Source organism: Puma concolor, chromosome E1 (assembly GCF_028749965.1).
Source record: "Puma concolor isolate L17-30 chromosome E1, mPumCon1.1.hap2, whole genome shotgun sequence".
NCBI classification, from domain to species: domain Eukaryota; kingdom Metazoa; phylum Chordata; class Mammalia; order Carnivora; family Felidae; genus Puma; species Puma concolor.
In genome coordinates this window covers 43,155,690-43,165,195 of record NC_141680.1, presented here as the reverse complement: position 1 = coordinate 43,165,195, position 9,506 = coordinate 43,155,690, and the positions used below count along the sequence as shown (strand labels likewise).

The 9,506-nt window shown below is 56.0% G+C and overlaps 1 protein-coding gene across 1 annotated transcript; it reads right to left on the bottom strand.

The window, feature by feature from the left end:
• Positions 1-3,350: 3,350 nt before the first annotated feature.
• On the bottom strand, positions 3,351-9,210 carry RND2 (Rho family GTPase 2). The gene is made up of 5 exons (XM_086687399.1): positions 9,021-9,210; positions 8,448-8,535; positions 7,533-7,642; positions 6,627-6,761; positions 3,351-6,385 (listed from the first exon to the last, which is right to left on the bottom strand). Exons 1-5 carry the CDS (start codon positions 9,120-9,122, stop codon positions 6,131-6,133), a joined length of 690 nt encoding a protein of 229 aa, XP_086543525.1. The 5' UTR covers positions 9,123-9,210; the 3' UTR covers positions 3,351-6,130.
• Between the last annotated feature and the right edge of the window lie 296 nt (positions 9,211-9,506).

The following is a 9,506-nucleotide window of genomic DNA, read 5'->3' as shown; positions in this document are numbered from 1 at the left end:
CCTCCGGTTCCTAACCAGATGCTGGAGGAATTAAGAAGAAGAAAAAAAAAATTTCAAGAGACCATTTCCTAAAGATAAGGCTGCAGGGCTGTGCTGGGGAAAGCGGTGATGATCTTACCTATCACCACCAAAATCTCGATCTTCTCTGCTGGCTCCATCCTAAAGCCCAGGGCTTGTCCCCTTCACTCCTAGGCCGGCTCTGGGCTTTTCCCAGCCTTTAGCCCAGCACCAGCCTCTATTCCTCCTAGACTCTGCTGACTTCTCAACAGCTTTCCTGTGTCGCTGGAGGCTAGGGGCGCAGCGCCAGGCAGAGGGGCGTGACCCCCGAGCCCTGAGAGGCAGTGGCTGTGCAACCTTGTGAGTGCACTAAATACCATGGAACTGTACACCTTCAAATGGTTCATTGTATGTCCTATGAATCTCACCCCAGTTAACACAAACTGAGCCGCGCTAGATGCTCTTTGGGGTGGGGAGAGAAGCCTGGCCGCTGTGAGGGTTGAAGCTCCTTGCAGGGAGTGGCAGTGAGCACAATGGGAAGGCCAGTCTGGGCCTCCCCCTCCTTCTCCAGGACCAGATGGAAACTGGGGCTGGGGAGAAAGGTCCAACTGGGGCAGCGCAGGGGTCTGGGCAGAAGAGAGGCGCTCAGTGAAAGCCAGGAGGCTGCAGCCGCCGCTCATTTGCATCATAAGTGATTGCTTTTCCCTGCTCGTCCCTCATTAGGACACAATGGACAGTTGTTTGCTGGTGCAGCAGATCCATTTACCCAGGGAGAGAGGAGACAGAGCAGGAGTGACTGATGGGCCATAGAGAGGGGGTAGGTGTGGAGGTAGCCGCCTCCCCTCCCCTGCTCCCTCAGGCCTCTGGGAATCTCATGTTCTTACACATTGAGCAGGGACCTTAGAAAACAAGGCAACTCCCTCATCTTACAGATGAGGAGACTGAAGCAGTAAGAGGGGATGAGACTTCTGAGGTCGAGTTCCAGGCAGAACTGGGGGGTTTGAAATGTACGATCTAAATTCCAGCCTCTCATTTCAGGGTTCACTCCACCTGTCTGCAATACCTTCTCCATTCCTGGCCTGTGGTTCTGTGTCGCTGCAGTCTCTTTCCTCCTGTTCCAGGCCTTGGTTTCCCTCAGTTTCTCTCCTGTGTCTATTTCATCTCGTTCCTTCCCCCTATCTTTTCCTTCCGATTTCCAGGCAGCCAGGATAATGAAGAAACTTCTAATTAACCCCTGCCCTAACAAGGGTGGGTCTGGCAGTAGAGGCAGCAATTTTGAAACTGCCTTGGTGTGTCTGTGTTTGGGAGATAGGTGGGGGGAGAACTGATAAGTGTTGGGCCTTTTTTTTGTTTGTTTTTTTTAAGAGAGAGCACGAGTGGGGGAGAGGGGCAGAGGCAGTGAGAGAGAGAATCTCAAGCAGGCTCTACACTCAGCACGGAGCCTGACACGGGACTCAATCCCACAACCTGGGATCATGACCTGAGCTGAAATCAAGAATCAGACATTCAACCTACTGAGCCACCCGGGTGCCCTGTGTTGGGCCTATTGTAAGCCAGGCACTATGACAGACACTTGACATAGTTTATCTTATTTCATCTGTTCAATCTTGCAAGGTAGATATTCTTAGAGACAGAGTAAGAGAGGCTCAGAGAGGTTGGGAACACCCAGCTGGCAGATGGTAGCTGTCTAACTCCCATATCCCGGTTCTTCCACCCCACACTGTGGCATAGGGGCTAAAGCGGGGTACAGGGCCCACTGATTCTGGGCTCATGGGAGGCACAACCTCTCTGAAAGAGGCCACTGCTTTTTTGCTCCCCCTAGGCTGCACCTGCCTTTCCCCACAACCATCTCTACCTTCTGGCTCCCACCTTCCTCTGCGCCCCTTCTGCATGGTGGTGAAGTCTCACAAATGCAAGCTTAGGCCCCTGGGGGTCTGGGGAGGCAGCAGATCAAGAGGGAGAAAACCCACAAACCTAGCCAGACCCTGGAGGTCTCCCTCCTGCTGACACCCCCTCCCAGTTCCCTGTTTGTCCCTCCCCTTTGTGGGTCAAACTTGCCAGCATCTGCGTCTGTCTCATTGTGCTCTGGGGGAAGGGGAGAGTCGGGGGGTGAGTGGGTGTCTGTGTGCATGAACATAAGGCCTCCGGGTTCATTCTGACACTGAATGAAAAACTCACCAATTATTCGTCCAATCTCATTAATATGCAGACAGACATCTGTTATTTAGGAGTCAACAGCAGAAGCATTTTCTTGGGGGGAGGAGCACTTATGTACGTGCCCCTTGTTTCTTCGGCTGCTGGGGTGGGTAGCTGCTTGGGAATCACCACACCCGCCTGGACCTGGAGCCTCTCCTCCCTCTGACCCTCACCCCCACCCACGAGGAGAGGGAGTGGGGGATTTACTAGAGATGGAGGCAGACCTGGGAACTCAGCTGGAGGGGGGGAAGCGGGGAGAAGGGCTGCACTGTGTAGAAGGAACTCTTTTGTTGGCAGAGAGGGAAGTGGGGAATAGTGCAGAAGAGCTGAACCCCTTTCTTGGGGAGCCAAGTGTGGAGTAGGTGGAGACAGCTGTACCAGGATTGCCAGCCAGGGTCCTGGTGTCCCCTGGGAACCTCAGGGACATGACTGACCCTTTTCCCCCAACCTCCCTCAGCCTGCAATGTACACTCAGTCTGAGTGTATCTGGGGTGAGGTCACCATGGCAACGTGGGGTTCTCACCCAGAGACTTCAGTTTATGGGGGAGTTCAGAAAAATGGGGGCCAAAGGACTTCAGCCTTTGGAGTCATTAAAGCTCTCTCTTGCCCTCAGGGTAGATGTGGGAGCATCTACCGAGACCTCCCCCTTCCTGTCTTTTGGCCTTCCTCCAGCCTTTGAATCCAGAGCATAAGAAACCCCCTTCAAGAGGCCTTTCCTGATTCCCTTGGGCCCGGATCAGAAGCAGTCAGGCCTGGATGTCTAAGCTGTAAGGAATAAAGGTTCACTTATAAAGGGTCGAACAGCTTTTCTGCATCCGTTCTCCTCTCTGAATCTTCCTCAACACGAGACAGATGCGGTGATCGGCTCTTTTCCAGGTGTGCAAACTGAGGTCAGACAGGTGCAGAACCTCACCAAAGGCTCCCCAGGGAAGAAGTGGCAGAGCTGAGACCCAGGCCCTCTGCCTCCAAATCTCAAGCTCTTTCCGGGACTGTCCCTTCTGGGAAGGCTGGAGTCCCAGAGGGAGGACCCTCAGTCAGCTGAAGCATTTCAGGGGTTAGACCCAGTCCCTGCCCCTACCCCCCACCCCTTCCTTCTCCCTCCTCCCTCCTCCCTCCAGAGCAGGCTGATTGCGAGGTTAAGAAACACTGGCAGCATCTCAGCGTGATTAGTTGTTTATTTCATTAAATGATTAACGAGGCTACATTGTTTCCCAAACGGGTGTCTAATTTGTGGGGGAAACAGCTGCAGAGGAGGAAGCTGGGTCTGACTCCTGCATCTGGGGTGGGGGTGGGGGTAAAGTTCCCTCCCTCCAGCTTTCAGGGGCCTTTGAGGATCTAGAAACAGCCCCATTCCCTTCTCCCACCCATTGGGCTCCTCAGCCCAGTGGTACAGCCTCCTCCCAGGAAATAAAACGTCTGGCAACTCAGACCTGCAGAGGAGACCACAATCTGTTCCCGGCGGTATTGGAAGTGTATTAAACTTTGGGGGTTCCCCCCAATGATTTATTTTCCTAATTATGTTTGCTTTAGGCGGATATTGAAATGCATTTGCATTCCCTGAGCATGGCAGGAGAGGGCAGTTGGGAGAAGAAAGAGGCCCAAACACTCTGCGCATTGGTGGCTATAGGCTTGAGTCTGCTTTGTATCAAACTGAAAAGGAGAAAAGAAGCCATGGCCAAAATCCCAAGTTGATGGTGTGGCAGGTCCCTGTGGGGGAGGGGTCAGTCCTCTGGGACCAGACTGAGAGCCACCTAGCTGGGCCCCAGCCCTCTCCAGCAGCCCCAATCCACGCCTCAGGGTGCTGGAGGAGGGTCCTGGAGTCAGCCCCTAACCTCAGTTCGGGTGCCCAGTACCCATGAAGCTGTCCCAGAATCTTTGAGATTAGCTGAGATGGACTGGGACAGGGTCCTGTAGGACAGGGAGGGAAAGGGGTGTCTGATGAGCCAGCAGTAGGTGGGATTTCCTTTCCTCTCAAGACTGGGCCCTGGCATAGGGAAGGAGAATCTGTTTTAAATGACACATCTCAGAGCCAAATCCCCCAGCCCCCATCACCTCATCCAGATACGCATCCATTCCAAAACCAAATCTGGTCACTTCATTCTCTGCTTGAAATCCCTGGTGCCTCCTCACATCCCCAGAATGAAGTTCTGGCTCCTTTGTGGGCCCTGAAGTGGCCTTGATCTACCTTCCCAGCCTTGTCTTCTGCCCTCCTCGCCATGGCAGCCCCAACCGTGCCACATTCCTTCTCATCTCCATGTGTCTGCACATGCTGTACCCTCTCCGCCCAGAGTGCCTTTCCTACCCCTTCCCTGCCTGGCAAACTGCTCTTCAACCCTCAGGACCTGGCTCAGAGGACTGGCTCCTGAAGCTGTACGGAGCTCCCGCAGACAAGGTACTGTCACACCTGGGATACCTCTCATTGGGCTGGCCTCCAGAGCACAGAAACTGGTCCTTTCAGAATCCAAGCCAGTGTCTGGCACACAGTTGGTATTCAGTACATACTTACTGAATGAACGAGGGAAGGATGGGCTGTGAAATAGGGGGGAACCCAGCAGATGGGAGGATAAGGTTTGTGTGCCCTCCCAGAGTGTGTCTGGAAGGACTGGCTGGGGCTGGGGGGGAGGGGATGGCCAGGGATGGTTCCTGGGGGAGAATGTCACCGAAAAGAGGCCAGTGGGACCAGAGCCAGGGAGGGAATACAGGACAATGTGAAACCAGACTCCCAAGAAAACAGACCAGTACTGTCTTTCCTGACAACAAGAGCTCTGGCCAGCCCCTCCACTGGCTTTCCCCCTCTGGGGGGGGGGGGGGGGCGGGGGCAGTGACCCTAACTCACGGCTGATGTTCCCTCCAAAATCATCAAGGAGCTCAGGATGGAAAGAAGGTGAGAGCCCCTGCCCTCACCTCCAAGGGACCCCAGAATCAAACCATTGTCTCCTTGAGTAATTTCACTGCACAGAAGGGTCAGCTTCTGTGCTGTGGAGGCTTTTGATACTCTCCCTACCCCGACAACTCCCAGGACACCAGCAGATTCCAAGCTGGGGGATGGAGATGGTGTGCAAGGGGCCTGGACCACTTCAGCAGGACCCCTCCCACACAAGCAGGTGGCCCCAGCTGGGCTGAGGAATGAATTGCACATCAGTCCACTTAAAAACCCCTAATGGCCTTAGGATTGTCTGGCTCATTAACTGAGATGAATATTCCCAAGACCTCTCACTCCCCCACCTCTGGCTCCTAAAAGGACACTGCTAATCTGACCCAAGGCTTTTTCCTCTGCTCCAACTATGGGCATAGATAAGAAAGTTCTTCCTGAAGTCTAACTTTCCCTCCTGCTGCTAGAGATTGATAGATTGGGTTTTTAGAAAGCAACAAAACTAAAGCCACAGCTGTTTTCCATGGACATGGGCTTTATTTGGGGACAGTTGCAGGAAGGGATTGAGGGAGCTAGGACTGTGGGTAGAAGGGGGAAGGACTCAACTTGCTTTTTAATTTAGTGCATGTTGCCTGGAGGTTAGGATGAGTGAGAACAGCTGTGGAAGGGAAAGGAGAGGACAAGGGAAGGTCACAGAATGGACACTTTCCTTAGGGAAGGAAGCCAGGGCCAGGATATGGGTACTGGGGGTGGGGAGGGAAGGCACCCTTCATATACTAAGACTCAAACCAAAGTCACTACTTGATGCCAGCTTCCTCCACCCCTGCCCCCCAGCTCCCAGCCCAGCTCCCTGTCCTGCTAGCTTCCTCAGCTTCCTGTGGAGAGGAGGGGGATGAGGATGTGGGGATGGTGGCCCCTTCTGCCTTCAGCTCTCCTGACCAGGAGAATCCCTCACTCGGCCTGTCCTGAAGTCCCTGCCAGAGTCAGGAGGTCAGGAACCAGGTGCAGAGGGGAACAATTGAGCCCTTTGCCACTGCTCCTTACACTCGGCCCCGCCCCAGCCCCTCACATGAGATTGCAGCTCTTCGCTCTATCCTTGTGTATCTCGCTCTCGGTCCCGGTCCCCCGGTCCGGCCGGCCTGCCAGCTGAGCGGATCTCTGCAGTCCACGGCGTGAGTCAGTACGACGAAGCTGCCTATGGCCACGGCCAAGGGAGGCCACTGTGGCCACGTGGAAGACATCCCTGACGCTGCGCTCAGAGGACCGGGAGGAGCACTCCACATAGGACACAGCCCCTACCTGCTTGGCCAACACGGTGCCCTGGAAGGATGGAGTGCATGGAGGAAGTTATGGGGCTTAGCCTGCAGCTCAGCAAGGGGCAAGGGAGGCTGAGGGCAGTGAGGGGTGGCATGGCGGGAGGGGGGGGGAGGTCAAGGGATCAGGTCATAGGTCAGAAGCCAGTACAAGGGATGAGCCAAGCAGGGTGTTTTCAAATCAGAGATAGAGAGGGGCAGAGGTGAGAGGTCTAGGCTGGGACTAGGTCAGAGGTCAAGTGTCCCACCTGTTCATGTGTAACGGGGATAAGCCTCTGCTTGGACAGCTCCCTCAGTGTGGCCAGGTCCGTGCGCATGTCCAGTTTACAGCCAACCAGCACAACCTTGGCATTGGGACAAAACTCTTGAGTCTCCCCTTGCCACTATTTGGGGGAAGAAAACAGTTATGGAAGGGTAGGTAGAGGCACACGGTGAACCCTGCTCCATGCCAGGAGAACACCCTTCCTCACATCATGCAGAAACCATGCACCCCTCCATCTGGACACCCCCGCGTGAGCAAGGAGGTAGGGATGGTGGCCTTTGGCTGAAAGTAGGATGCGGTGTAGGAGAAGGGGAGGGAGGAAAGGTCTGGGGAGGGGCTCTAGGGTCAGGGGCCCTGCTTCTACCTCAGTGGCCATGAAGGGTCTAGCAGTCTGAAACCTTCCCATCCCCGCCCCCTGTCCCAAATTTGTTCCTGGGAACAGACCAATCTGCCCTTCCTCCACCTGGAAACTAGGGCTGCTTTAGCTGACTTCTGTCCATTCAACGTGGGCTTTTCTCCTGGAAATAGAGGCCTCAAGAGGAGACCACAGGGCTCTTCTGAGCTCCCGGAGCAGCATTCCCATCCCCTCCAGCTGGGGCTCCCACACCCAAGGAGATGGGAAGGATGGATAAGGAATCCCTTGAGTACTTCTCCTTGTTTTCCTCTATCTCCCCCTAGATGCTGGATCCAGCTCTGAGGACTGACTTCCAGGAAGAAAGGGTGGGGGGTGAGCGGTGGATGGGTGAGGAGGATGGGGAAAGAGGAGAGCTTCACACACTCTCTAGTTGATGACCATGCCCCAGGCATCACTCCCTCCTCCAGGCCATGTTGTGTCAGAACCTTGGTTTCTGGTCCCCCTCAGTGTAGCCATCCTGCTTCCCCAGGCTCCCACCTTCTTGAGGACACTGTCCAATGTTTCTGGTCGGCTAATGTCGAAGCAGATGAGCACAGCATCTGAATCAGGATAGGCCAGAGGCCGGACGTTATCATAGTAAGAAGAACCTGAGAGAAGACAGGGAGGGAGGGGACAGACAGGGTCCTGTGTGGGTGGGAGGCCTGGAAGGGAATGGGAGACCTTACCAATCCTGACCAGGGGACGCTAGGGGCAGAGGATGGAAGAGAGCAGGTATTGGAACCCATCAAGGAGTCTGGGTTTCTTCAAGGAGGGGCGTTGGCAGCGGGAGGTTAGATGGCAGAGAACAGCTCTCCACTTCCCTAGGGGTTTCTTTAAAAGTAATCATTCTTAATCTTTTCTGAGTCTTTGAGAAGCTCATGAAATCTCTCCACATTCTCAAAATGTTGCATGTGCTTTCTGAGCTTTGACTGACGTCTTCTACAGCCCTCCCCAGGGGAGCTGAGTAAAAATAAAAACCTCCTCCTTTTTTTGGAGGAGGGGGAGGGGCAGGGGCAGAGCTCTCGCGCAGGCTTGGGACAGCTCAGATTTCTATACTTCTGTCTATAGAAGCAGCTCCTCACTCCCCGAAGAAATCCTAAATGCCTTTCCTAAATCCAGCCCTTCCTCCTAAGGAACATGTTCCAAAATAAATCCATTCCTCACAACTTTCCCAGGTAGGCAGAATCCAGCTGAGAAGATCAGATACGGGGCTTTCTCCCTCCATCAGGACAAGGTTTCTATGTGTCTCTGCAAACTCTACCTCAGTTTCTCTTGCTTTAAGTAGGAAATTGATTTTCCTTCCTTCTAAGATTGGATGGATGGGCTGGGCATACCTGGAGCCTAAGGGTCTAGCCAAGGGATGGGTGAGGGTAGGGGCCTTGGAAGTCAGGGTGACCCCAGGGACTTGGCTACCTGAAGTGTCCCACATGTTGAGCTCAATGCGGCGCTTGTCGATCTCAAAGCTCGCGGTGTAGTTCTCAAACACGGTGGGGACATAACTCTGCAGACAGGGATGGGTCAAGATGAGATCCTCCAGTCTTCATCCCAGACAAATGCCCTCCTCACTCCCACACACCGTCCAGCCCGGCCCCTGGACACAAGTTGGTCTGGTGTTGGGCAAAGGGGAGATCCCGGGAGCGGCTGCCTCAGCGGAATGTGTGCTAGGCTCCCAGACCCTCTCCCGGTCCCTTCGGCCCCGAGTTCTTCCTCTCTCCAATGCCCAGGACCCCCGACATTCCCCTAGCGTCCCCTCCTGGATCCTCTGGTTCTCCGAAGCCCCATTCATCTCTCCCTGCTCCCCAGTTCCTCCCACCCCAATCCTCTGCAGTCCTTCCAGAGTCCCCAGCGCCTCCCTTGGTCCGCGGTCCTCCGAGCCCCTCTCTCTCGACCCTGGTTACCCTGGCACCCATTTCCGTCCGTCCCTAGGGCCCTAGTCACCCACCCCCGCGGCCTCAGCGCCCTCCTCCCTAGACGCGGGTCCCTCACCCCGGGGTAGGCGTCCTTGGCGAACACCTGCAGCAGCGCCGTCTTGCCGCACTCCGCGTCCCCCACCACCACGATCTTGCAGCGGCCGCTCTGCCCCTCCATAGTCCCGGCTACGCGCCGGCCCCCTGCGCAGCCCCCCTCCGGGGCCCCGCTGCCGCCTCCCCCGCCGCTGCAGCTGCAGCCGCTCGGGCCGCCGACACCGGCATCTCGCGGGCCCGCGCCGAGCCCCCGCCCGGGGCCGCGGCCCCCCCCTCTGCCCCGCCCCCAGCCCGACGGCCGCGCCTCCGGCCCCGCCTCCCGCCAGCGCAGCCGGAGGGGGCGGGGCCCAGAGGAGCCGGGCGGGGCCCGGGGAATGCCAGGGCTGGGAGCCGGGTTCCAGCGCTCGGGTGTGATATGAGGGACCCCTGTGGGTTTGGGGCAGGGCGAGTCGGGCTTATTTGACTGTTTTGACTGCTTTGGGGATGGGCGCGGGGCAGAGTTTGAGCG

What these genes read in the sequence shown, in the direction of transcription:
- RND2 (XM_086687399.1), bottom strand. Translation starts at nt 9,122, where the DNA reads ATGGAGGGGCAGAGCGGCCGCTGCAAGATCGTGGTGGTGGGGGACGCG. An exon ending in CAACATGTGGGACACTTCAG is followed by an intron (nt 7,643 to 8,447) that starts GTAGCCAAGTCC and finishes GTCTTCTCTCAG; the next exon opens with GTTCTTCTTACTATGATAAC. An exon ending in TCCCCGTTACACATGAACAG is followed by an intron (nt 6,386 to 6,626) that starts GTGGGACACTTG and finishes CCATCCTTCCAG; the next exon opens with GGCACCGTGTTGGCCAAGCA.